This window comes from Daphnia carinata, chromosome 1, assembly GCF_022539665.2.
Source record: "Daphnia carinata strain CSIRO-1 chromosome 1, CSIRO_AGI_Dcar_HiC_V3, whole genome shotgun sequence".
In the NCBI taxonomy this organism is placed as follows: Eukaryota; Metazoa; Arthropoda; class Branchiopoda; order Diplostraca; family Daphniidae; genus Daphnia; species Daphnia carinata.
The window spans coordinates 7,182,794-7,209,338 of NC_081331.1; the positions used below are offsets into that span (position 1 = coordinate 7,182,794).

The 26,545-nt window shown below is 38.7% G+C and overlaps 7 protein-coding genes across 9 annotated transcripts; 5 read left to right on the forward strand and 2 right to left on the reverse strand.

Moving 5' to 3' along the window:
* The first annotated feature begins 3,172 nt into the window (after positions 1-3,172).
* On the forward strand, positions 3,173-3,818 carry LOC130691398 (uncharacterized). The gene is made up of 2 exons (XM_057514348.2): positions 3,173-3,326; positions 3,395-3,818. Exons 1-2 carry the CDS (start codon positions 3,250-3,252, stop codon positions 3,759-3,761), a joined length of 444 nt encoding a protein of 147 aa, XP_057370331.1. The 5' UTR covers positions 3,173-3,249; the 3' UTR covers positions 3,762-3,818.
* A 372-nt stretch (positions 3,819-4,190) lies between these two features.
* On the forward strand, positions 4,191-6,483 carry LOC130691372 (GATOR complex protein NPRL3-like). Its single transcript, XM_057514315.2, has 7 exons — positions 4,191-4,313; positions 4,384-4,473; positions 4,552-4,658; positions 4,725-4,901; positions 4,971-5,876; positions 5,949-6,208; positions 6,279-6,483. The coding sequence occupies exons 1-7, from the start codon at positions 4,283-4,285 to the stop codon at positions 6,445-6,447; spliced, it is 1,740 nt and encodes a 579-aa protein (XP_057370298.1). The 5' UTR covers positions 4,191-4,282; the 3' UTR covers positions 6,448-6,483.
* Positions 6,484-6,582: 99 nt separating this feature from the next.
* LOC130691365 (kinesin-like protein KIF2A) lies at positions 6,583-10,244 on the reverse strand. The gene is made up of 15 exons (XM_057514305.2): positions 10,105-10,244; positions 9,929-10,023; positions 9,750-9,842; positions 9,491-9,560; positions 9,299-9,421; positions 9,068-9,221; positions 8,759-8,951; positions 8,491-8,688; positions 8,288-8,422; positions 7,944-8,120; positions 7,749-7,881; positions 7,518-7,672; positions 7,290-7,460; positions 7,055-7,235; positions 6,583-6,994 (listed from the first exon to the last, which is right to left on the reverse strand). The coding sequence occupies exons 1-15, from the start codon at positions 10,151-10,153 to the stop codon at positions 6,801-6,803; spliced, it is 2,121 nt and encodes a 706-aa protein (XP_057370288.1). The 5' UTR covers positions 10,154-10,244; the 3' UTR covers positions 6,583-6,800.
* Positions 10,245-10,253: 9 nt separating this feature from the next.
* On the forward strand, positions 10,254-11,430 carry LOC130691396 (COMM domain-containing protein 5-like). The gene is made up of 4 exons (XM_057514344.2): positions 10,254-10,596; positions 10,671-10,863; positions 10,954-11,073; positions 11,129-11,430. Exons 1-4 carry the CDS (start codon positions 10,482-10,484, stop codon positions 11,280-11,282), a joined length of 582 nt encoding a protein of 193 aa, XP_057370327.1. The 5' UTR covers positions 10,254-10,481; the 3' UTR covers positions 11,283-11,430.
* A 294-nt stretch (positions 11,431-11,724) lies between these two features.
* On the forward strand, positions 11,725-14,119 carry LOC130691371 (leucine-rich repeats and immunoglobulin-like domains protein 1). The gene is made up of 3 exons (XM_057514314.2): positions 11,725-12,210; positions 12,301-12,838; positions 13,142-14,119. Exons 1-3 carry the CDS (start codon positions 11,923-11,925, stop codon positions 14,074-14,076), a joined length of 1,761 nt encoding a protein of 586 aa, XP_057370297.2. The 5' UTR covers positions 11,725-11,922; the 3' UTR covers positions 14,077-14,119.
* A 3,624-nt stretch (positions 14,120-17,743) lies between these two features.
* On the reverse strand, positions 17,744-20,351 carry LOC130691370 (nuclear pore complex protein Nup54-like). 3 transcript variants are annotated; one of them, XM_057514313.2, is made up of 9 exons: positions 20,179-20,351; positions 19,894-20,000; positions 19,566-19,806; positions 19,236-19,511; positions 19,019-19,169; positions 18,526-18,958; positions 18,200-18,463; positions 18,015-18,131; positions 17,744-17,952 (listed from the first exon to the last, which is right to left on the reverse strand). In XM_057514313.2, the coding sequence occupies exons 1-9, from the start codon at positions 20,234-20,236 to the stop codon at positions 17,854-17,856; spliced, it is 1,746 nt and encodes a 581-aa protein (XP_057370296.1). In that variant the 5' UTR covers positions 20,237-20,351; the 3' UTR covers positions 17,744-17,853. The 3 variants fall into 3 exon arrangements, with proteins under 3 accessions (XP_057370296.1, XP_059351167.1, XP_057370295.1); XM_059495184.1 differs by having other exon boundaries at positions 19,566-19,997; XM_057514312.2 differs by having other exon boundaries at positions 19,566-20,000; positions 20,179-20,350.
* Positions 20,352-21,894: 1,543 nt separating this feature from the next.
* Positions 21,895-26,407, forward strand: LOC130691040 (ATP-dependent translocase ABCB1-like). The gene is made up of 8 exons (XM_057513945.2): positions 21,895-22,032; positions 22,387-22,487; positions 22,630-22,747; positions 22,820-23,851; positions 23,921-24,129; positions 24,211-25,739; positions 25,815-26,082; positions 26,142-26,407. Exons 3-8 carry the CDS (start codon positions 22,732-22,734, stop codon positions 26,382-26,384), a joined length of 3,297 nt encoding a protein of 1,098 aa, XP_057369928.1. The 5' UTR covers positions 21,895-22,032; positions 22,387-22,487; positions 22,630-22,731; the 3' UTR covers positions 26,385-26,407.
* The last annotated feature ends 138 nt before the right edge of the window (positions 26,408-26,545 follow it).

The window sequence follows — 26,545 nt, forward strand, 5'->3', positions numbered from 1 at the left end:
CCTCTTTGGATTGGTCAAAATTTGGCCACGGCACGATAAGGTTCATGAGGTAAGTCGATAAGGTTTGTGTTTGCCCAAACTCATAACCGAGTTCGACAGTTTGCATTCGAGGTTGATTTCCAATGAAAGCCTACCAGACTAAAGGATAGTAAAAAACGAAAAGCGGCAATAACGCATCGGCCTTTCTGAGTTTTCGACGAGTAAAAACCGAAGCGAGGGGTACCAACAAATCTTGAAAAACAGTTCCGAAAGATTAGATAAGTAACTTCACACTCAGATCTAAGACATGCCGAGGACGTAGTCGAATGTTTGTCAAGGCGGCGATTCACTGCATTTCTCTCCATCACCATTTTTACTCTTCTTGCAGTGAATCGGAAAAGAGAACCGTTCAGGGAAAAGACGAAAAGTCATGAACTTGATTGTTCACGACCCTTCTTGGCTAATATTAAAGCCTTAACAAAAAAACCTCTTATCTTTTAATTTAGCTAGTTTTTGTACATTTTGTTTGGTCATACTGTATGTATTCGCTGTTGTTTTCCCTCTCTTGAGTTTGTTCGATGCGGTAAGTTTGACCATTCGGCAGGAACTCGAGCGACATCAAGAGTCAATAGACATCGAGGATTTTCCGTTTTTTACAGATAAAGAAACTCGTGCGTCTCGCGCTGTAAAACAAATACCGGGTAAATTTGTCAACCGATAATGCAAGCATAACAAATGGACAGGCTACAGGCAATGAAAACAAATGTATTGTAACCATCGTTTCTCCTAAACCCAACGTGGAAATTGCTCAAACATTCACACAACGCGGCTTAACTTTTTTTACGACGATTTGGTGACAAGAAAGTAAGCTTTCCCCATCATTCATACTGCAATATGTTACGAAATTTTGTCCTGTTTCTTAGTGAACGCAGGCTGCACATCGCCGAGTTCTTCTTCCTTTGAATTATAATGAACACTATTCTACGTTCCCCTGATCGTGGTTGACTATGGCCTTGACGTCGTAGTCTGGACAAATAACAACCTCTGGTGTAACTGATTGAATTTGCACAAGTATCATTAGAATTTTATGTTTATCTACTGCAGTTTGTGTTTGCCAACATAGAGCGCAAATGTCCACCGACCAGTCGTTGCTAACCAGCCAAAAGCCGTTATTTAAATAAGATGTGCAGGTTGGCATCACATCTTCCACCCAAACAAAGGGCAGTAATGGTAAGGCCACGTAGTACGTTTAGAATTTCGGTACGACTAATTTGCTCCCCTCCTTTTGACTTCCCCTGGTTAAAAGGACTGTTTTTCTTTATTTAACAATTGTTTCAAGACATTGTCGTGCAACGTTATATAGACTTGATGATATGCAGACAAATCTTTTCTATTCTATGGTTACTGGCGCGTGGAAAACAGTTTTTTAAGCGATTGCACAGTGTTTCTCCTTTTCTCGCACAGTTAAACAACGAGACGCGTATGTTAACTTACTAGTTGAAGTTAGCTCAAATTTATGTTTCAAAATGTTTAATTTTAAAATGAGACGATTGATAGAAAGTTTACAATTGCTGCAGGATGTCAAATTGATTTGTTTTTATCACACATATGAAAACGCACGTTGGAGATGCGTCATTAAAATACTGTAAGATAGAACGTTAGTGGCTGTTTGACCTAAGATAACTAATGCATCCTTAACGTTTTATAGTACGATCGGGGTTTGGTATTTGTTTCAATGACTAAATTTTACTACTGATTTTGATACAATTGCGTTTTTACGACGATTGGCCTACTATACAAGAAGGAAAACTATATAATTGTACCCCAAAGTTTTCCTCAAGTTGCTTTGCACTAGCATAAGAATTCATCTGGCAACGAATTCAAATATCAAATGGAAGGACTGGGACTGGGCGAATACTTACGTATCTTCTATACCTTTTATCCAAAAAAAATAACATGAGAATGATATGATCTATGATCTTAGTTTACAAAAATGGTGTGTTCGTATTTAGGCGAATTCTGAATAAACTTTTCTTTAAATTAAAAATAGACGTTGTGTGGAGTGACCCGATTTAATTTAGTACGACCTGTACTAAGTGCGATTGAGTTTGAAGGTTCCTACAGTAGGATGCCATCTAGTGTCAAAATAATGTAGCTTTGCTTGATAACATAAATCTGCCAACAACATCCAAAAGCAAAGAGTCGAATAACAAGTGCAACCTTAACGAAACATTTCCGACAGTTTCTTCGTACAAGGTAATATGTTGATTCGCAGACCTAGAGGTTCATTTGGTCCAATTGGTCTTGGACTAGTACTTCTGCTTGGTGCAGCCTCTGGAACGTATATTTGGGGACCAACCATACAGAATTACATGAACACAGATCCAGAAATTTTAGCATACAGAAAAAAAGCCAAGTTAGAAAGAGAGCTCGATACAACAGTCCAGAAAACTAAATAATCTTCATAACAGTGTAAGATTTTGCATTCACTTTTGCTCTGATATTGACAACGTTTTTATGACGTTTTACGCTTGTGTGAAAATTTCCTTTTCTTAAATTTTGTATTGCTGTAGCGTAGCCGCCATTTTGCTTTTCTCTGGACCGAACAGACGAAAGGGATATCTTGTAACAGTCTCTCATCAACAAGCGGTAATGTAACGTTCACAGAGTTACAATCCCATCCTTAACAAACTAATTTTAAAAGTTTTGTGTAATTATATTTCTATAGACATGCTTTCCATCAGAAGTGCAATCATTCAAAGCCGCCGTCTAGCATCAGGAGGTCATGGGCCTAGTGGACCCCAACTTACTGTTCATACTCTTAAAGCCATGTAGGACTCTTTAACATAATACTATTTTAAGGTAAAGTTTGTACAAAGTTTGTATTTTTGGAAAACAGGATTCCATCGGCCGCTGGCTATGGAGCAACTGCTGCAGCTCTTGGCTTGTACTTCACCGACTGGAAGCTTGTGTTACAATATATGCCTTTCTACAATGGCAAATTCGAAGAAAAGTGATTTTGGCAGTTTCAGCTGTATGAATGGTTATTGTAGATTGTTAATAAAAGATAATTGAACAAAGTTGTGTTTTTACAAAGGTATCGTGATACTAAACATATATGATTAAAGCATTAGTAAAGTGTTCTTCAGCCTCAGAAGCCCATTATTCGCCATCTAGCGTCAGAAGCAGAAGTAAGCTTTAGACTTTCTGCTGGATGAGGTTCAGTTGTAGGTAGTTTCAGTTGCTAAACTCGGTTAGTTTCGCGTCAATATGTTGGCCATAAGAAACATTAAGAGATTCATTTGTTTAAGAACGACAGAAGTCGATATCAGAATTCTGAAAAAGAGGTGATCAAACTTTGAATTAATTAATTTTTCTTTTAACCACATTTGACAATTGCTTAAATTTACCCCAGGACTGTTATGCAATCTGTTTCTGACAAAACCAATAAAACGCCTGAAGATCCCAATGCACCACTGAGCTTTTCAAAGTCCAAGGCTGCTAAGTGGTCTGCCAAGAATTCATTTAGTGGGCGAAATATTTCAGACGATTCACCGTGGTATCAGCCCTTTGCCATTTCAGCTAGTGTTGCAGCCATATTGCTGTGGTTTTGTGTCTTCCGAGAAGAAAATGATATTGATAAAGAACTGGGTAAAACTTTGTATGAAAGAGTTGATGGCATGGAAAGAAAACAACTGGAACTGGCGTTGAAGCACAGTGGTCCAGCAGTGGACACAATAGCAATCAGGAAAAGACTTGATGAGTTGGATTCCAATGGTTGATTTTGTACAGTCGATATAACTAGTGAAATTTGAATACATTAAGATAAAAAATTAAAAGCCCAAATTTACCTATTACGTAACTGTGGGTATCTTTTAGAAAACCATTGAAATCACTCATGTCAAAAATAAACAATTATACTGTTGGTTTTTCTTTATAAACCGTAGTATAGGTAATAATGTTTAATGTTGGAACTACCTTTGTCGACGGAGGCTTGAATTATGCTTGTAGGAAATCGCAAATCCTTTACTCAACGGAAATGGGTATGCCACATTGAACCATAAAGGGCGGTAAAAAATAATTGGCCAAATCTGTACCAATGCTCGTAACAATTTTTATTCGGTTTTACCACGATTAGATTTATGTTTAAAACACTTCATTTTGCACCTAGATGGAGTTGTTTTGTTGTCAAATTGGCAGACGACATCAAATGAATTGTATGGTTTCAGTTTTGTTAGTCAGCAGTTTTGTGCGATATTTGTTCACTGTTACGGCGACTTTTGATCAACAGTCATCGTAAGCAATGGATATTAACCCTTTAGCGGTTATATTGGGTAACTCTTCAAGTTTAAGTTAAGAAAGGTATAACATCGCAATAATGAATCCTTTGTCCCATGAATGTAGTTGAAAATGGTAGCAAAGGAGATCGTCTACTATTTCGCTTTCCGTATGACACGCAAGTTGCACCTAGCTACTCAAAGCGAACACGCACAAGTGGGTTACCTTGATTCGAGTCGTAGCTAAAAATGTGTTTTTTTTCTACATTTTTAAAAAATCTTTTGCATCATGCAGAGCAGCTACAAATTCCATACAGTCAGGGTAGTGCCGAAGATATGCCTAAAACACATATAGCATATTCTAGTACAATCAGTGGGAGTGTTCACAGCTTCCCCAGCAAAGTAAGCACTTTTACTATAAACTTTCTCCTGTATGAAGAATTTTTTAACCATATAGGTATATCTCAGGTGTTATCCAATTTATTTGCAGTGAAATCTGAGCTTTGTGGGAAAAAATTTGAAATAAAAATCAATGACATCCGTTTTGTTGGACACCCTCTTCTTGTTTACCAACAAGGTGAAGGAAAATCTGCTGGTTCTAGCCAAGAATCTGTTTTATCTTTCAATGTAGTTTTTGCTCTAAAGGTATAGGAATCCATTGAAAATTTAGCTGATGTAATATGGATTACTATACAGAAGCTCTTTGAAATATAGGCATCTGCAAGTCATGCAGTTGTTGACTGCTATCATGAAGTTAGCAAAAGGATAGCAGCTGCTCTGTGGCATGAAGAACGTAGAATGGCATACTTAAGTGAAGAAGCCAAAGTTATGACTTCAACTCAGGATGATGTTTCTTCTGGACTACCTGATGATCCTTTAGATGTCCCCTATCATTTGATCTTGCAGAGAAGTCAACTCGCTCGTGATTTGCGTCGCGTGTACGAAGACTTACAAATCTCGGGGAAGATACATTTACGAATCAATCGCTGGATTCTGATCAGCTGCTGCCTACCGCAAAAAATCTACCATCTGCTGGATCCTGGACTTGTTATTGAACCAGCAGACATCCATTCCTGCATGGAGGCATTGAGACCTTACCACGCAATTTTGTTGCTTGGCGACAAAGAAAAAATCATTAACAATCTACCCCTGGATTCTTCGCCTGCTTTAAAGCGACTTATAAGCCTTGCGAATCCGTTAAAAAGTTTACAAACTCTGGCAGCCGATGCCGATTTGACGCTGTCGCACGTCTTCCAGCTAGTGGGCCACATGCTATATTTCGGACACGCAACCGTAATATATCCTCTTTGCGACAGCAATGTTTACGTCCTTGCAGGCAGCGCTAACACATCTCCTCAGTCAAAACTGGCTGATGTCTTTTCTGAAACGTTTAACAGTGCGTGTTTAATTCAAATCATGTCTGAATTCTCCGTTCCGGTGTCCTTGAGTCAGAGAAGGAACCCACTCGCCACTCCAGAACAAGAATCTGAAGAGATACAAATTATCATATGGATGCTACAGCACCACTTGCTTATACAACTGCACACCTACGTGCAAATAGTTGTCGACGATATGCATCCGAGATTATTTAACAGAGGCTCGTTTCGTAGTGCAAAAACGGTAGTCTTGAAGTCGCATAAGTTTGTTTGTTTCAATTGTTAATGGGACTTTAACCATTGTTCCCAATCTTAGACACGAGTGACATTTGCTAGTCGCCAGTCAACTCCAGATGAACTGATTGCAGGGTCCAGTCTTACACGAATGCCCAGCGATAGCGATATGGCTTCTGTGATCAGTGACGAAGCATTATCCAGCCCACCGTCGCACAAAAGCATTAGCAGCAAAGCGACGTGGTCAAATATCCATTTGGCGTCGCTGAGTAATGCGGAGAGGGAGGCTGTCCTTCAAGTTGACGCAGCTGCAAATTCCGATGATATGGAACTTTTTGCCAGGTAGTTTTAAACGCAAAAGAAATAAAACAATTCTATTTTTCAAACTAACTAAGGCTATTTAAAAATATAGATTGTGTAAGTATTTTCGCGGTAAACATCATCTAGAAGAAATCATGTACTTGGAAAATGTTCGTAGGTCGAACCTTCTACATCTTATTGACAAGTTTCGGACAATCCTCGTTACATTCGAACATGAAGATTCAGCTTGTTCTGTTTTCTATAAGAATTCCACAACATAATGTTTCATTCATTAGGCGAATGAAATTGATGAATTTTAGTTGATGTAAAATTTTGTTCTATATTTTTGAAAAGAAACTTTACAAACAAACTTCTATTTTACTTTAACATGAAGACCGGAATTTTATTAGCACTAAAATCGCCCCATTAAATATATACAGAGATGCTAGAATCTAACTGGTAAATGCTCTGTTCTGCTACGTTAAACGCCTTTAACAAAGCATGGTAAATATAATGGCAATGAAGAGGTGCGGTACTGGTGTGGGTTGAAAAAAAATTATAATAAAATGATTTAACAAAAGAACTGGACATGTAGTGAGAGACAGATTGATTTTAGGAGCACAAGGATGGACTATCATTCGCAACGTTCCGCTTCTCGTAACTGATTTCCATTGTATGCCAGCGACCTAGGGTGGTGAAGCATCTTTGATCGATGATTGTCTACATCGTCTATTCCTAACTCTTTACGAGCTTGTATAAATTTCGTTTTTACAGACGAAATGTCGTCCTCAAATTCGGCCAAAACAGTAGACATCCTCAAAACGTACGCTGTAAAAACGATATACATTACAGCAACCCACCATAACCTTTTGGTAATCTTTGACAAACCTTCAAGGTCAAAATCGATTTGATCAGGAAGTTCAATTAATTTTGCAACAGTTTGATGCCATTTCGGAAAATTTTCAAGCAAATTACGATGGCCTTCAACTACGTCTTCTTCCATTTCCTGCAACCTAAATGCCGCTTCGTGGAAGGAATATAATTCGGCAGAAAGTTCTTCTTCCTCTTCCTGAAAATACAACTTGTTATTCGTAAGCTATAGAAATCTACAATTAGTACGAACGGTTATCAGTTGTAGGTTAGGTTCCGAGGCTGATGGACTTGACTTCAACAGATTTGGTTCATCTTCTCGAGGATCGCCGGAATCCACAGCGAGTTCTTTTACGCGATCAGCGTACCTGAGTGTATTAAGGGAATGCTCGCAGGAGGACATCCCTGGGCTTATCATTGCGATCTAAGAAGTAAAGTAGTCAAAGAGAATTTCAACAGACACACGTAAATTACGCTGTACCATGCAAGTTCTAGATTTCTCTCCTACGAAAGAATCTTTTAACACTTGAGTTAACTTAGAAGCGCGGAAGGGAAGATGCGCTCCTCGTCGACCAAGGGCCCTGATACATTCTTTCAAGGCCAACAGAGATTTATTAATTTCGGAGCCCTCCATTCCTAGAATGAGATTAAAAACAATTCATAAAATTGTAACTCGAAAAAAAAAACTATTGGTAAAAATAAAAACACGAACTAGTCTGTCTATCCGAAGAATTCGTATCTGCTCCTCTTTCGTTTCCTGCAAGGTCGACGAGCGAAAACTTTCCATGAAGGCGAGAACCAGTTCCAGCACGCAGAATTATTTGAAAGACGGCGTGTGAACGGGACTAGGATGAAAAAAAAATTAAAAAGTTATAAAATGCCAGTTTCGTGTTCAAATCCAGATTACAGAATTAGCATTTGCTGCTGTTTGGCCACTAGTCCGCATTCGACTACCATGACGGATCAAGTCCAACACTTGATCAACAGATTCGACGGGCCTTTCACATAAGCCCACAACTTGAACTTGTTGTTTTCCATCTTCCAATACACGTAGTTTAGCTTTTCCGTTTAATAAATCAAAAACCTAGAAAATAAACATTAGGTACAATTGTGTATATATATGTATGTAAACTATTATTCAAAAAGCGAAAAAAAAGATAAGTAGCTGAATTCATGAAAAACAAATCCCGCAAAATATTATTGAAAAATAAAATAAACAAAGGGAAATAAAATCATAATAATAAAACTTACTTTCCCGGAATAGATTTCGAAAAACGACGCCGACACTTTAAGTTGGAGATCACGGTATTTTGGCTGTAGAACTTTTTTAAAAACATCGGTTGCGGTCAAAACATAAATTCCGTTACCACAATTTTGACTTTTTCCCTGAAATCGATTACATAAGATCGCGTTCTTCAGATTAGGGAGCAAAAATATTTTTAAATTGTGATTACAAGGAACTCTCCACCCATAGTATGCGTCTTTCCACTTCCAGTTTGACCATAGGCAAAACAAGTAGCCATGCCTCCTTCGAAAAGTGTCCTGACCAACGGTCGTGCAGTGCAGCGATAGACAACTTCGTTATTACAATTTTCATCGAATGCAAAATCAAAGCGAAATTGTTGGTTTTCCAAATATTTAGTCAAATCAACCTAAAACGGTTTCAGTTAAAATAAAATTTTTTGCACCACGCCAAATTACTTGCTAACGTTTGCCTTTTACCTTCAATTTTGGCTCATGAACTATAATCCTCTGTTTGTCTGGAATTGATACTATATCAACCTCTTTTACATCTAACTCCTTTTTGTTCATGGGCCTTTTACGTACACATACAGTAATCTGAGGATCAGAACCTCCCTTATCAATAAAATCAGTATCTCTGATAGGATGATAATCCAACGATGCACAGAATTCCCTAGAATAAACCAAAATAATTAACTGCTTAAATAAAAAAGGAAAGAAATGTAAAATAAGTAAATAGATAAAGTAGGTGATTTTTGAATAAATTAAACTAAGAAGTTAAACCATTACTTAATCATGGCTGAAAATTCCCAGTTTACATTCCCTGGATCTTTTTTCATTAACGTTTTCTTTTCTTCTCTTGATTCAGCATTTCGAATTTTACGTTCTTCTCTATTCTTCTCCATCCTCTCTACTTCTTTGATTGGATTAGTACGCCGCCGAACTAAGTTGGCAAACATATTGTATATCAATGATGAGTGAAATTGGAATCAGCAAGCCACACTTTTTAAAGTAAGTCACCATTAGCCATAGAAGGTTGGGTTCTAGTATGAAAATTTGGTAATCCAGGAGTCAAATGGGTGCCCTGTTCTCCAGGTGATGGGATAACTGATAATTTTGGAGTACTACTTGATTTGATAGCATCTATTACATAAGACCCCGATGAGGTCAATCAAATTTCACATAATTTTCATATTTTATAATTGTCGTTACTTTGAGGAGTATGAGAATCTCGTACGTTTGAAGAAGTTCCATTTTTCGAGCCTGTCGTCGTCCTTCGAGACTTTAATATGAAATGGAAGGATTTTGTATATCATGGCGCAGAAACACAGTAACAGGTTTTGATAGTTTGTTAGTAAGGATAGTAAAAACATAGATTTCGAAAACTTTTCAGTTTAAAAATGCGATGTGTCAAAACAAATCAGCATTGCCAGAAAAATTAAAGTGCGATATATTCTTTGCGGATACGAACCACGTTTTTCGGTGTGGACTTGTTGGCCGGCGTGCCATCTAACGATCCCACGATTAGATGTGGATTTAGCGCAAGTATGATTTCTATTTCAATCTAGACGTAACAGAATAAACAAACAAGGAAAAATAAAAGATTTCAATGACTGTTTAACTTTTGCAACACGTTTTAATTTATTTTACCTCTTTAGCTTTAGTTTCCCCGTTTTCGAGCCATTCTACTGTTACTGTGCGATTTAAGGCATTCAAGCAACTTATTTTGGCTGGATGAATTCGACCTGGTATGACAAGAAATCAATAATAGGTATTTGGGTTTCTTATAGACGCCATCACTCAAATTGAAATAGAACTTCACTTACGATCCGTCCGTTTTATATCAACATTTAATCCCACAAATACTCGATCCATCTTTGTGACAGGTGCGTTTCAAATCACTCTTAGAGGTAAAATCGACGGACTACCTTCTGTGCATCCTTGAATTCAACTGCCCTGTTTCATCTGCTAAAAGATCATTAGGATGAAATAGTATGCCCTTTGGCTTCAACCAATGCGTAAAATTTGACAACGCCCATCGAAGAAGGTGTCAAAATTTGTCTGCTTGTTTTTATTGAATTAAACCATAAACTAAACATTGGATATTTGAGCTTATCGCTAATACTTTGTGCTTACCATTCGTGAGGACCAACTTGTAAATTATCGTTCATTTCAATTGACGCTAACAAAAGCAAGCTATATAATGAGCCCATCATCCAATTTATTGTTTGTGCTGGTTCCCAAACCTGTTGAGCAACTATCCAAACAACTACAGTCAAAAATGGTCGACCCTATAGTCCTCAAGACGCTGATTGATTGTAATTTCAGCCTCAGTGCACTTACAGGAAATGAGCTAAACTGAAATATTTAATGAAATATATGTTTGTAATAGTTTCTATTCGTTACTGGAGAGGTGAAGAGATACACCACAATGAATGGGAGAATGTTGTGAAAGAATCATACTTTCCTCAAACACTTTTGGAGGAGCTCTTCTCTGGAGTACTGAATGTAGTTTTTGCAGTTTTACGAATCCCTGAAAAATTATTCAATTCAAAATTAGTTTGTGATGAACTAATCCAGCTAGGGTAAAGCATAACAGACAGTGTTAACCAATAGCTTCACAAAACCAGTAACAACAGTGATTAATGGCACTGATTTGATGTTTCCAATTACAGATTCACAATGGAACAAGCTCATCACATCACAAATCTAAAAACTACTTTGAAGCCTGGTATATCATGTTTTATGAAGCTTCTTGGTGTTAAGTGGAGAATAGATGTCACCATATCAACAAGGTACAAAATTGCCCATATATTTGGTGTACTAAACATAATGAACTGTTTCAATTAGCAATGTGTGCCGGATACTGGAACCTTGGATTTTGATGGAATTTAATTTAAGCTCAGTAGGCCTAAAAACAATTCATGTTCCTTTAGCACAATTTCATAGTCTACGGTATCAAGTGGCTTTGTGCTTAACTCAGTTAGATAAGCTTTCAGTGTAGTATTCAGGATTATGTAGCCTTGTGTGAAAGTGGAAGTCTGGATGTTTGTTAAACGAAAATTTACCGAAAACAAAACTGTCTTGTTACCTTGACCAAATCTGCTTTATGCAAGCATAGCAACTCGAAATTACATTTGTGTTAAGATATTTTTTTTTTTTTTTTTTCCTAACAGCATTGACATTACATGGTAATTTGTTGCATCATTCGTGCATTGTACGATTTTTGTACACATAACGCGAATACCATCCATTGATTTTTAGGTATAGGACTCATCTCTGATTATCAGAAGACAGTGACGAGACCCACGTAAAATGTGTGTCGGAACTTCATTTTTATTGTTTCAGCTATCGTGCATCTTCCGTTAGTAAGCCTGGTCTCAGGTAATCGGGGCCAAGCCCTATTTAGATATATTTTACATTTATCGTGAATTTCCTCCCAGAACTGGATAAGCTACCCTTAAAAGTAGCGACAACCATACCGGAACCTTCAAGAGAGTATGACATCAGTAACCCCATAAACTGGAATGGCACAAATAATTGGTTGCACACTAATGTGATGAAACAATATTTCAGTAGAAACGGAAATTGTGGGCATGCATCTTCCGGAGGCAGCTATACCATATCTACCTCATCTGTAGCTGATGCGCACTAAATTCACTGATATAAATGCTGTAAATTCCAGTTTTCTTCCAGATTCCCAGTTTGTACTGTATGTGGACATTGTTATTTGTCTGCTGAAGAGGAAAATGAAAGCCGTCAGTGTGTTCCTCTTTTTCTTCGTTTTCCCAATAGATCCGTCTTCAGGACAGTCGCAAGTTAAAAGTGACAACCCGAACACTAAAAGTTTTCGCCAAATGAGCTGTGTGGAAAACTCGCCTACGACAGCTCTCTGCCCCTATTGGCCAAATGGCCAATTGCTACGCAAAGATGTAATGTATTGCTTATTATCCGTCCTAGTATTAAAAAAAAAATAATTTTATGTGCAATAAATAAGCTTAATTTCTCTTCCCGAATATTAGGTAATCTCTTTAACTGTCACAATGACAAGCATACAGCGCGTCGATGCATTGATGATAGCCAATCTTGGATTGAATTTATTTGTGCTACAAATGCCCAAATGTAATATTTCGGAGATTGAATCTAATGCTTTTTACACGCTTACGAGCCTAAAAGAGATCAACATGAGTGGGAATCGCCTAACACGTATTCCCACCAGACTTTTTGCCAATACCAGAGCGATCGCAAAAATAGACTTCAGCAATAACAACCTTGAGCTTCTTGATAACAGCTTATTCCAAGAACTTCAAAATCTGAATGTTCTAAACCTAAGCGGAAATCGGCTGGTATACTTCCCAGAAAACCTACCGCGGGTTCTTACTTATCTTAACTTGGAAAACAACATGATCAGTCAAATTGACACCCACACAAAACTGACAAATTTACAGCATCTGAACCTGTGCCAGAACAGAATCAGCAGTTTCAATTTCTTCGCCATGGAGTGTTCTAAACTGTATAGTTTATGCTTGGACGACGGAGTAGTGCGTCTAATACACAAGGGTAACTATCGCCATCATCATTTTCGCTATGATAGAACTTCATTGCAACAAAAAAAAAAAAAAAGTACAAAAGTACAAAAAACGATATAAGGATAGGGGTATTTACTTGCCCACCAGCGCCTATTTATTTTATGGAACTCGTACTGTAGTTAAAATTTCTACTGTGTTAAAAAAAAAAAAAAAAAAAAATTTCGCCAGAGTATTAGTACAGTTTATTACAGCAAAATGTTTATCCTTATATTGTTGATAAAATTACTTTCGAAATTGGTTTTCTACTATCGTTTTCTTTTACGCTATTTTTCAGACCTTCGTCAGCTGAACGATCTTCAAGAATTTGCAGTTAAAGGACAAAAATCTAAAAATGAAAAATTAGGCATCGACCACATAGGAAGCATTGGTGGCTGTAAAGGACTTCGGAAGCTAAAAATTGAACGATGCGATCTTGTTACTTTAGATATTTTGACGCAGTTTGCCGGGCTGGAAACGCTTGAATTAAAAGAAGTTTACACCGAGGGACAGCTCTCCCCTGCCTTTTTCAATGGTTGTTCGTATTTGGAAACACTTGATTTGACTGGCAGTCCCAAACTTGCTCAAGCGATCCTAGGAAATCTGGATATCAGGATTAAGTTTCAAAAACTGCACAAACTCACGGTAAAAGATTGTGACCTATTAGACCTGAACTGGATACCTGACAGAACGGACGTGCCGTCTGCTAATCGTCCTTTGCCGTTTCCATCACTTTCAAATGTAGACATTTCTGGCAATAACAGATTTGATTGCCAAGACGAAAGTGTAAAACAAGCGCTTTGTCGCTTTGATAATCTTAAAAGGAATGGTTATCCCGAAACAAAGATTGTAAACCGAAATTTTATACTTGAAAATCCAAACACCACGAACTGTCGCCAACAAATGTCAACGCATTCAATACTTCTTTTGAATTTCAACAATTGCCAAGAAACGGAAAGTTTTTCATCGTCTGCCCTACCGGGCTTATCGACGCCACCAACTACCGTCGATGAAACGGTGACAGATGAAATTTTTAAACCTAGAAATGATGACAATGGATCAAACAAAACTGTTTATATAGTTTTAGTTGTTATATTCGTAATCCTCTTAATTGTCCTTGGTACTATCCTTTGTGTTTATTTTCGAAAACGCAGATCCCAAACTGTTGCAGTTCCTGAATGTATGACCAAGCAGAGTTTTGATAACCCACAAACTATCCAGTCTGAGGTGTAGTTCTTTCGGAAAACACTTATATTTACTATTCCAAAAATGTAATTTAAAATTGATAGGTTGGGAAAGGTATTATAATAAACAGAATTTTTATGAAATTTGGTTTTACAGATAATATGTATCCTTTGTTCTTTTTTAACAAGCTATTTCAAAAGAAAAACTATGGAACTAACATTTCCCTGTAACTAAATTAATAAAGAAGGGCAATACAAAACATTTCCCGCGGCACTCGCCGTTGTCAACAAGGTCCCCTATGGCGGTCCGGATGGTCCCTCTGCAAACCCATAATGCAACATTATCTTTTATTCGTGTAAGAAACGGATAGTCGGATAGTCGTGTCTCTTGCATTCGTTTCTCCTTTCCTACGCTTACCACCCTTTCCCCCTTCGGTTGAGGTTTGCAATACTAAGACGCGAATTTGTATGGCAAGTTTTTAGTGCCATTTATTTCGGAAACTGGTGTGCGTTATTCTACATTGTTAGCTATAACTAAATGATATGACAAAAATAATGCTATTTTTGTAGTAATTTTTTGTATATTTTGTTGCATCATTCATACATGAATTATGTACATTTAATGTTATTATATTTCTGAAATGGTTTACGCCGGCACGTTTGTTTTGGAAAGCTTTTATAAAGGCATTGCTGCCACTATTTCTTTCAGAGTTGTAATCTTCTCCGATGTTTCCTCGTCCTCGGTAAATTCCCGAATGATTTTAATCATTTCTGATTGTCTGCTTCCGATGACTTTTCTTTGTAAGTTATATTCTAGAGTTTGCGAACCATTTCTGGTTTCTCCTCAAAATCGGCATCCGGCGTCTTCTCGTTGCCAACTACATCATTGAGTGAAGGTACCATTTCAAATTTCTGGTTCAAGTCCTCTTTCGTTGTCTGTACTGCATCCAGTATATCTGATGGTATGGGAATCTTCTCCAGTAGAGCATCAAAATTCACGTCCGCGGCTTTTTCTCTGTCACCTAGATCCGAAAGTAGACGAACCATTTCGGATATCTGGCTCAGGTGCTCTTTCGTCGTAACTTTGTCAGCAACGTTCGAAAATATGTCAACCTTTTGTAACCGAGTTTCGAAACCCACATCCGCTGATTTTTCGCTGTCATCTACGTCGGGCAGTACTTAAACCATTTCAGGTTTCTGTTCAAATTTCCTCCCCGGGTCCTTTTCTCCATCCTGAACATCCGAGAATCTAGAAATCATTTCTGATTTGTCGTCTAAGTCCCTTTCTGGTGCATTATTTTCCTGGGCTGTATTCGAAAGCAAGTTGGGTAGTTTCGATTTCTGGTGAATTTCTTTTCCGGTGCCTTTTCATCTCTCGTTACATTCAAAATTGTGTGAACCATTGCTGGTTTCTCGTCAAAATCGGCATCCGGCGTCTTCTGGTGGCCAACTACATCATTGAGTCATCCAGAATATCTGAGAAGGTAGAAATTATTTCTGATTTTTCGTCTAAGTCCCATGCTGTTGCATTATTTTCCTGGACTATATTCGAAAGTACTTTGGTGGTTTTCAATTTTTCTTCAACCTCCGCCTTTGGTGTACTTTGGTCTATCTTTCCACTACGATTCTTTACGGAAATCAACTTAGAGGCAATTTTTATTATCGACGCTCGCATGGGTGAGTACTGTGATGGTGGTACGGACGCGTTTAACTTGATCAGCTCTGATGCCACCTTCTCTGCTTTTTCTTCTAGAATCATGTTCAACAGCACGTTTATAATTCCAGCTCTTTCGTTAAAGTCAACCTCTGTTGTTTTTTCAACCTGGATTACATTCGAGAATACGTCTACAATTTCCGATTTGTCATGGAGTTGTGACTCTTCGGTATACTCTGTAGTCGATTCAAGTGTTTCTATTGGAGAAACTATTAGTGAGAGTATTCGCTCTACTTTGGCTCTGGTTTCATCGCTTCCATATTGATAAACAATGTTAGACAGTGCTGTAGCTGTTCTTAACTGTGTTTCTAGGGTTTTCTCCTCCTTTACAATTGCTGAAAGGATGGTTACCAACTGTGACTTGGTTTCGGTTTCTATTTCTTGAGAAGCAATCGTCAACAGAGTGTTTAATATCTTCCATTTCAGTACCTCGTCAGCATCTTGAGCAATGACTTCTGACATTAATTTCGCCATTTCCAATTTAAGGTCGGGGTTTGTTTCGTGTTTCGTCACAATCTGGAATAGGATGTTGGTCATTTTCTCTTTAATATCGGGGTCTATTCCATGGTTCAAAACGACTGATGACAATGTTCCTACCATTCTCCATCTATCCGTTGGATTAGTCTCCCTGGCAATAATAGATTTCATGAGTTTCATCATTTTTTCTTCCAATTCTAAGCTCTTTTTGGTCTTCTCGTTGACTTTTATTTCAGGGTTACCATCGCGAAAAACGATTGATGATAGCAGAATAACCATTTCTTCATCTAAACCGGGTAAAGCCACGTCAGAAAAAAGGATGGGCTCAAAATCGTCATCGCTGTCATTTCTTAAGAAGTCATTAAGAGGAAACATTCTTCCTTCTATTTCCCGAGCGCTGAATTCTGGTTTTTTAGCACTTGAATCATAGCTATTGAAACCACTGCTGGGATAAGGTGGGTTGTAAGCTGTAACACCATCTGGAAGTGACTGGTCGATATTAGAATATCCATTTATTTTGGAACTCTGAAGATCCATCTTCGTTGGATATTCTGTTTTGGGAATCACCATCATGATTACGCCCACTATACATCCCACGGCTAGAAGTGAAGTGGCCAGTGCGACGCACTTAATAAAAGTGGTTTTTTTTACGGAAACCATTGTCGTTGAAACGTGTTTAGCAGATTTTCAGATGGCAACGAAATCAAATATCTCTCTTACTTGAGTTCTACATGCAATCCCTCGAGTGAAAGAAGTGCGAAATTTCCAAGATTTCGTGAAATTTTCGCAAAACTACCGAGTTGGTACAGAATGTTTCGTGGAAATTCGATTATACGTGTGTAATCGCATATAGTTCAATATAATTTTTTCTCCGAAAGTGTCATATATTAATCGAAATGAAAGATAAACAAAGAAAAAAATTTTGGTGGAACCACACGGCATTACAGAAGCTTACGTTCGTTAGGGGGAAGCGGAAGCTGGGAAACTATTTTCACATGAAATAATTAGCTTTCTCTTATTCCACATTTGAATACCAAATTTTTAAATGTTAAATAAAAACTACGAAGCTGTTTAACAACTATTTTTGGCAAATTTGACGTCGGGGGCTCTATGTTATTCTCAGATAGCTATTTTGTTTAGATGCCAACCGAACGCCATTAGTACGGTTTTTCGCCGGCGATGGCGCCCCTGTGTTCGCCTTTTGAAATCCTGCCCTAAAGGATCATACTGCTTGCAAAAAAGTGTGTTCTAACCCTTGGCATTCCTATAGATCTGAATGTGTTGAATTGAGTGTTTTTTGATCAACGAAGATATTCAACGGTACGGTATCATACAATAAATACTAGTAGATGTCCAGTAAGACTGAAAGGATAAAAATAAAATTATTTGTATAAACGACTATGTAATCAATTCTCACCAGTAGAAAACATTCATGAGCCGTTGGTGATAAGAAAACTAGCACTTACTGTAGTCTACAGACACGTTATATATGGCATAAATAATGGGATAAAATAAAAATGGCTGGTGAACAGTACAAGTGCAAAATATATTTCTGTGTTAGAGCCTTCCGAAAATGGAATACAATAAAACAAATACTTTGCTTATCAAAAGCTCTCAAGTCATCCATTGACAAAATTAATGTTTCAAAGCATTATCTAAGACAAGTAAATCATTGAAATCTTCTTTAAGAATATTCATCAACTGAGCCATTCCTTCTTGCTGCGATTTCAATACCTGTACAGATGAGACATGGGGTCAGAGGATTTAAAGTTTGCACGTAATTTGTTTCATCTTACTTGTTTTAAATCATCCAAAACATTTGGTTCTATATTGTACCGTTCTGCCATTCTTTCTGCTGGCATAAAAGCAGATTGTCGCATCCTAATTTGTGATAGCAATTCATTTAGTCGACCCTGTTTTGTTAAAATATAGCTGATTAATCTATCTAAATCCTTTATTAAGAATAATAAGGTTTGTTTACTCTAAATTGCGTAGGGATACTGAGTTCGTTGTGCACAGACTCGAGTTGCACTCTTAATCGTTCTTCTTCTGGTTGCAGGGCGAAGCCCTCTTTTCGTGAGCACTCTTGTTTTATCAGAACTTTAAGGATTCGATGCTGCAAATCTATGTATCGTCGTCGCTGTTCGCTTAGCGCTACTGATGTTTCGGATGCTCGCGATTGCAGGTTAGCTAATTCTTCTGCTAATTTGTCCAATGTTCCTTGGTGTCGGCGAGTTTCCTTTTCCTGTAATAAATATATTTGTTATTAAGCCCATCAAATGTGGTTTCAAAAACTTTTAAGAAAACCTGAAGATGAAGATGGCGAACAAGATCGCCAAATCCAATCAATGGTATAGGTATGAAATTATCACGATCAGGATTTTCCGACTGCGCTTGTTTCCAGATTCGAGCATCGATACCAGCCGGAGGAGATGCCAGATATTCCCGCAATTGTTCGGGCGTTGGTCGCACCCTTGGAACGCAGGAAACAACGCCGAGCGTGCTGAGTTGACCACGAGCTGTTTGCATCATTCCAGATGGCTGCTGGCTCCATAGGAATGAGGACAGCTCAATGGCAGGTACCTTGTGGATGGCACCGGTTGCTGATCGTTCTTGAACACAGATAAGGACTTCTGTTTTATTTATGTCCAACCCCGAAACACCCTCCACGGTCACGTTAAGGTTCGGCTTGTTTCCCAGTGCTGTAGTTATGACACTTACTAATTGGGCTTGATCTCGACTGGGAAAATTGGCACATTAGTTATACTTATAAATAGTATGACACACAATACATCCATACCGAATGTCTGCTTCAGGTTTGTTAAATAGCAATACAATTATTCCATCTTCATTCTTTCCTTGTGGTAGTTTGCTATAACCAATCGCTTTGAAACGACACAATGAATTTTCCGCAGTATATTGTACAGCACTGGCCGTGCCAGAGTAAAAACCTATATATAGATAAATACTGTAGACTGCAAGTTGAATTCGGCAATTTAAGTACGTGTAAAGGATACCTTTTCCGGTTCCCCATGCCGCTTGCAGAAGATTCCAACGGGCCAAGATTGCGTCTCGCTCATCACCATAAACGTTACAATAAAGTACAGAAGACAAAACAGATTCTACTTGTGTGCCGGCTTGCTGCGCGGGAGGGGTAGGCTGTGGTTGTGTTTGTTGACCAAACAGCCCGGTTGAAGGTGCTGTGCTTCCAAATGCAGGGGTCCCTAAAGAAAAGGATGTACCTGATGGTGCAGTCCCAGTACTTCCAAGGGATGCCCCGAATGATCCACCTCCTACCAAAAAAGGTCAAGATTACCTAACAGAAGATGTATTATGTAAATGGTTACCAGTTCCAGAAAAAAGTCCGGTAGACGTTGAAGCAGTAGATGTTCCCAGACCAAAGCCGAAGCCAGTATTACTAGTCTGTGGCTGCCCAAATCCGAATGTTGGAGCCCCAAGGTTGGTTTGAGTTCCTCCGAAACCGAAAGTGGGAGCAGCTGAACTTGTTTGTGTTCCACTAAAACCAAATGAAGGAGCAGTGCTAGTCTGTGTAGCTCCAAATCCAAAGCCTGGGGTTGCTGAAGTAGCCTGTGTTGTACCAAATCCAAAGGTAGGTGCTGCTGCTGTGGTGTTTGTTTGTTGGGTGCCAAATCCTAGTGCAGGTGTAGCATTTACTTGTTGGGTTCCAAATGAAAAGGGTTGATTTGCTGTGTTGACCTGCTGTCCCCCAAATCCTCCAAATGAAGTGGTACCAGTTTGCCCAGTTCCTCCAAACAACCCTCCTGGAACGTAGATGTGACACACAAATTAACAAAAATAAGAAGAGAAGGACTAACTTGCGGCTGCATGCATGCTACAGTGTAAACACGTAATTCATGTTGTGAGAAACCGATCAAGTCCTTTTCCATTTATCTGGCTGTGGATGTAGTTTGACAACATAAACACCATGTTACAATTTACCTGTAGTTGATGTAGAAGATTGGGCAGGTTGGAAAAGGGAACCACTAGAAAATGACATCCTGGTAATATAAATTTCTTTTGTTTCAGATCGGCTTCGAGTTTTGTGTGAATGGTGTAATATAGACAAACACAGTTGAAGCAGCCGGTTGTTCGTTTTCCTACTTCAAACTCGATGCTACAATATTATAGGCTACAGCACTACAACAGCTGGGACAACTGTTGGGAGTGGAAGGGTGCAGGAGTTTGCGGCTAAATAAAATGCGGGCGTTATCTGCGGAAATCCCAGCCTTTTACCACAATTTCGTTTTAATTTACTCTAACAACCCGCTTCTCCGAAAGCGAAAACGACCTAGGCGTGCCAGGTCAGTAAGGTTTGATTATAACTATTTAATTATAGCTACTAATTGATAACCGATAATACTGTGACAAAAATGGGGTGTGAGTATTACATCCTGCAACGCGAGTAACTACATTTCTTATTTTTTAAATATTTTTTTACTTAACATAGAACACAAGGAACATTACACAAACATTAGCTGCTTGAAGGCTAGTTCTGGCCAGTTTTGTTTCGAAATACTAACTATGTCGGTTATTAGTTTCGTGAGGCAATAATCTTCAGCTGGAAGTCATTACAGCCATTCTAGTCGTACTAGTGGTATGGGTGTGACCAAGAATCAACATTTTTCACGGGATCGTGTGATTTGGAGAATCAGATTTTTAGCTTGTTCCAGAAACGTGACAATAGTGGGATAAAGATGCTTGCTTGAATTACACAGCGAACAATAACTTTTGACTTGTACTATATACAGCACCAATAATACCGTGGAATCGTTTCACAACGAAGAAAAGAGGACTACGTTTAAAATATTAACAACCAAAATATAAAATGAATAAATGATATGAATGGAATAAAATAAATAAATAGAATTATTAAATAAATAAAAAATAAGATTATAAATTTTTTTTCTTCCTTTTTTTTTAAAGGCACTGGTATCAGAAACGTATTTACGAGAAATAGCTGGTTTACCTGTTGAACAGCATTGTAACGCCACATAATATGAAGCTCCGATACCGGTGACGTTCCAGTGGGCGACCTGCTCAAACTGTGCAAGTACATTGCAGTAGCAATCGAGCGGCAGCCTTAACGTTGTGCACGTCGTTTGTGATCATGGGTGTAACAGAGAAAAAAACACTGTCAATGGAAGGTCGAGCTGTTTCCTATATTCTTCTTTTTAGATTTGCATCAACGTCCGATGTGTGGTTAACGATTGTATCCATAGTGTCGGCCGTTTCTGCTGGTATTTCACTTCCTGTCTTGATAATTCTTTTTGGCAAACTTACGGATAGTTTTGCCCGTGAAGAAAGCTCAGGTTGTTCAAATGGCGATAACAGTACCGGACGCGACACGACTCGTATTAATAATGGAACTCAACTTGAGTAAGAAATCGTTTTTGCAACCAGTAATTAAGAACTACGTACCAACTGATAAAAGTCTAAACGTATATTTAAACTGCTTTTACACTAGCATTCTAACTTTTAAGCTAACTGCCTATATTCCATACCTAATCAATGTTTTGTAGCCTAATGCAGATGTTGTTTTTTTTTCTCTTAATTTATCCTTTAATTGTCTCTTGCTGAATTGTTTTCACAGGCGACGATCTATTCACGGAGCATTTTTTTTTCTTATTTTATGTTTTTGTTGCCAGCAGGCTCGTTCCCGAAAGCCCGATGAAACGTAATCTCCTTATGGAAGATGTAATTACATATTGCATCGAAAGTGCCACTGTGGGACTTGCCTCACTCGTTCTACATGCCGTCTTCGTGGCGTGCCTTAACGTGGCAGCTTATAATCAGGTCTAGTATCAATTTCCATTCAAAGTTTAAACATGTTGCTTTTATCTCACTAGCAGTAAATACTGTTGTTGTTCTCTAACTCGGTAAACGTAGTAGTCAGCAGATACGGTAGAAATCGGACAAAAATAATGCGAATGCATGGTGCAGTTGATAACAGTGCTAGGTTAAAACACAACCGTCAGCCGTAGGCACGTCGTAACAGTCATAATCCAATATTTCGCCACTTACCACTGGCTAATTGTTTCAACTAAGTAAATGAAGCTTTTCAAAGAAAACGTGGATTCAAGGAAAAGATATTGGGGGTTTAAATGATACTTGTATCGTATAACGTACATAAAAGTCTTTTATCAACAGGGACGCAGAATGAGAAGTTTACTGTTTGAGGCCGTTCTGTTTCAAGAGATAGCTTGGCACGACACTCGGCATCCGCAGGATTTTGTCTCACAGTCAACAGAGTAAGCTTGGCAGTTTGTATAACAATAACAGCTTTAACAGTGCCCAGCAAATATTTAATGCCTCTACCGCATCTGCTTGGGCACTTCTCTTCACGCTTTTTTTCAAAATTTACATGTTTTTTAAACGTTTCTTTGTTTGTAGTAATGTCCGAAAAATCGAAGAGAGTATAGGCGAAAAATTAGGATTAATTATATACTACGCATCAGCTTTTGCTGCCTGTACTATTACTGCATTGTACCATGGATGGAAACTAACCATGGTTTGATTTGTTAATGTCATTTTTACATTTTATATATTATTTTGAAAGACATACCTCATTCCTATGCCTTAGGTTATCTTATCACCTCTTCCTCTGCTGGTTGCTACAACTTTTTCCTCTCAAAGCAACAAACAAAGTTTAGGCTGCAGGAACTTGATGCCAGTTCGAGAGCTATCGCAAATGCTGAAGAAGTTTTTGAGGGCCTTCGAACAGTTGTGGCATTTGGAGGGCAACAGAAAGAGCTGCAGCGCTTCCAGCAAGAAATGCAACCCATTGAATTTGCTACCTTCAGGCGCAGCCTCTTAAGCGGCCTGGAAGCTGGATTGTGGTGGCTCCTAACATTCGTATCTTACGCCTTGGCATTTTGGTACGGAGTGGGCATGGTCTTGTCCTCTTCGTCCTCCTCCTCCGACAACATACCGATTCAGGGAAAACAAAAATATTCAGTGGCAACTTTCAACATAGTTTTTTTTAACGTTCTTTATGGGGGGACTAAAATTAGCCAAATTCTTAGTCTGATCGAAATATTTTCTACTGGAAAAGTGGCAGCTAATTCGGTGTTCAAAACAATCGACACCTTAAGAATCACACAACTTCTTCAAAGGAGGAAGAACCACAATTCATTTGAAAAAATTGAAGGATTGATGGAGTTTGATGGAGTCCAATTCAGCTACCCCTCAAGACCGAATGTGCCTGTTTTGAAAGGCATCTCTTTCAGCATTCCACCTGGAAAAACAGTAGCTTTAGTTGGACCATCTGGATGTGGCAAAACAACATTGATACAACTCATTCAAAGACTGTACGACCCGATCTACGGTGTGATTCGTCTGGACGGTATATCGCTAAATCAATACGATCCGATTTGGTTGCGACGTCATATAGGCATCGTTGGTCAAGAGCCTGTTCTCTTTGCAGCCACCATTAGAGAAAACATTCTATTAGGGGGTTGTTTTAATGGAACTGAACACCGAGAACTATTGCTGGTAGAGATGCAACATGCCGCAAGACAGGCTCTTGTTCATGATTTTATCCAGTCGCTTCCCCTAGGATACGAAACAGTAATTGGTGACGGTGGCACTCAGCTAAGTGGCGGCCAGAAACAATGTGAAATGACGATTCATTTTAAAATTCAGGAAAAATATTCTAATGGATAATTTGATTTTCAATATTTAGGTATTGCCATAGCTCGAGCTCTAATGAGAGATCCAAAAATTCTCCTTTTAGATGAGCCAACATCAGCTTTGGATAAATTGAGTGAAGTTGCAGTACAGAAAGCTTTGGATAGCGTTTGTAGAGGAAGAACTTGCTTTATTATTGCGCATCGGATGGCAACCATTCGGAAAGCCGACTTAATCCTCGTTCTACATGGCGGACTCATTGCCGTATATCACTTTCAGTTCTAAAATTACTATTATGCCAGTAATTAGCTTTAGTACTTAACTATAAAATTATATTTCAATTAGGAATGCGGATCTCACGAAGTCTTAATGGCTAAAGGAGGATTGTATTCTAGCCTTGTTACTAAATCAAATTCAGTTGATGGTCAAACGTGTTCACGAATTGCTGAACCATGTCCTGAAATCATACCAATCCAATCAAACCATTCGGCTCTTTTCGCTTCGGAAAATGGACTTCCAAATTTGACGAACTTGAATGGCGTAAAAGCTCAGTATAGAAGGACTATACCTCAGCGTATGCTTCATGGAGAAATAAATTCACGGAAGAAGCCTTATACTTCGTTAACAAAAATCGTAGGATCTAATCGGCAGTTGTTACCATACGTTGCCTTTGGTGTTTTGGGATCGATCACCACGGGACTTTGCCAACCAATCTTTTGCATTGTTTTTGGAGAAACACTCAACCTTTTGAGCATTGGAATACGCGCACAAACAGAGATTGAAGAAATTACAGCCAACTTTCTATGTGTCTTCTTGGTTCTAGCCGTTGTTGCGGGCACCGCTGGATTTGTCCAAACATTCACTTTCTCATTGACTGGTAGTCGATTGTTGTTACAACTCCGAATGTTGAGCTATCAGTCAATATTAAATCAAGAAATAAGTTGGTTTGATCGACCAGAAAATAACGTAGGTGCTCTCTGCACGCGTTTGATGAGCGATCCATCTAACATTCAAGCAGTGGTTGGTTTGCGAACAGGTGCAGTCATCCAAGGTCTATCAGCGTTGATCTTCTCGCTAGCTTTAGCTTTCTACTACCAGTGGAAACTAGCGTTAGTTGGGTCCATATTCATCCCTGTGTTGTTAATAATCTTTGTGATAGATTCGAAACTAGGAGTGACGCAAAACTCGGTAGAAGAAAACAAAATTATCGAAGATTCGAACCGTATAGCTACGGAAACCATCTCCAACATTCGTACAGTGGTGGGCCTTAACAAACAAGAACATTTTCATACAAGCTACACAGAAATATTAAATATGGGACAACAGACTCTTAGAAGAAGAGCAGCAGTTCGTGGCTTGGTATGCTCGTTGGCCTCAAATCTCGATACGCTTGTTTCTATCTTTTTTATGTTTTATGGGGGTTACCTGGTTCAAAACGAAGCCACACCCGTTAAAAATGTGTTCGCTGTCTCTGAGTCTCTCGTTTATGGCATGGAAAACGTTGGAAAAGATTTGTCGCTCATGCCGAATTTTAAAAAAGCGTGTGATTCGGCCGGCCGTTTTTGCAGTTTATTGGATACTGACGTTGATTCTAGCAACGCTTCTCCTACACACAAATCAACTGGTGATGTCCCTGCGGATTTATTGGAGCAAATTAAATTCGAGAATATACGATTCAGTTATCCTATTCGGGCTGATGTACCAGTTCTAGATGAATTCAGTGTCGTTATTCAGCCGGGGCAAACGGTGGCACTAGTCGGACCCAACGGTTCGGGAAAATCCACGTGTCTTCAACTACTTCAACGCTTTTATGACCCCAGTCGAGGAAGTATTCATTTCAATCGATGTCCTTTGGCAGATTTCTCAAAAAAATCGTAACAGCATTTCTGTTTTATCACACTGTATGGGCATATATCTTTATGAATAATCATGTTATTGAATGACGACAGTTTACGGTTCCGGCTTGGCCTGGTCTGCCAGGAACCAGTTCTCTTCAACCGGACCATTGGCGAGAACATTGCGTACGGGGACAATACTCGCCAGGCACTCGCTGAGGAACTTATGGAATCTGCTCGTCAAGCCAACATACACCATTGGATTGAGTCGCTACCCAACGGTTATGAGACAATCGTGGGGCATCGTGGAGCTCAGTTAAGCGGCGGTCAGAAACAGCGTGTGGCCATAGCTAGAGCCCTTCTTAGACGACCTCAAATCCTAGTAAATACAACTAGGAATTATATTCATTCCAATAGTTAAACGTTAGAATTTAAATTAAGATTTTAGACGAAGCGACGTCTGCTCTGGATCCAGAATCTGAACTTTTGGTACAGCAAGCGCTCAATCAAGCTCAGGTTGGCCGTACTTGCATTGTTATTTCCCACAGCTTGCAGTCAATCAGTAGCGCGGATCTCATACTTGTATTGAACCGGGGAAAAATTCAAGAACAAGGTAATCATCAGCAATTAATGGAACTTGGAGGCTTATATCATCAACTGTTCACATCAGAAAAAATTGGCTGACAAGTATAGCGTAAAGAACGGAATGTCTAACCCGCCAGCAGTGGATACTAAACTGTACCAGAGAATTTCTTATCGATGACTTTGATTTCGTACAATTTGTTTAGCAAATTTCAAAAGCAAATAAACCAAAACTTTCGCTGACAGTGCTGCCGCGGCAAATT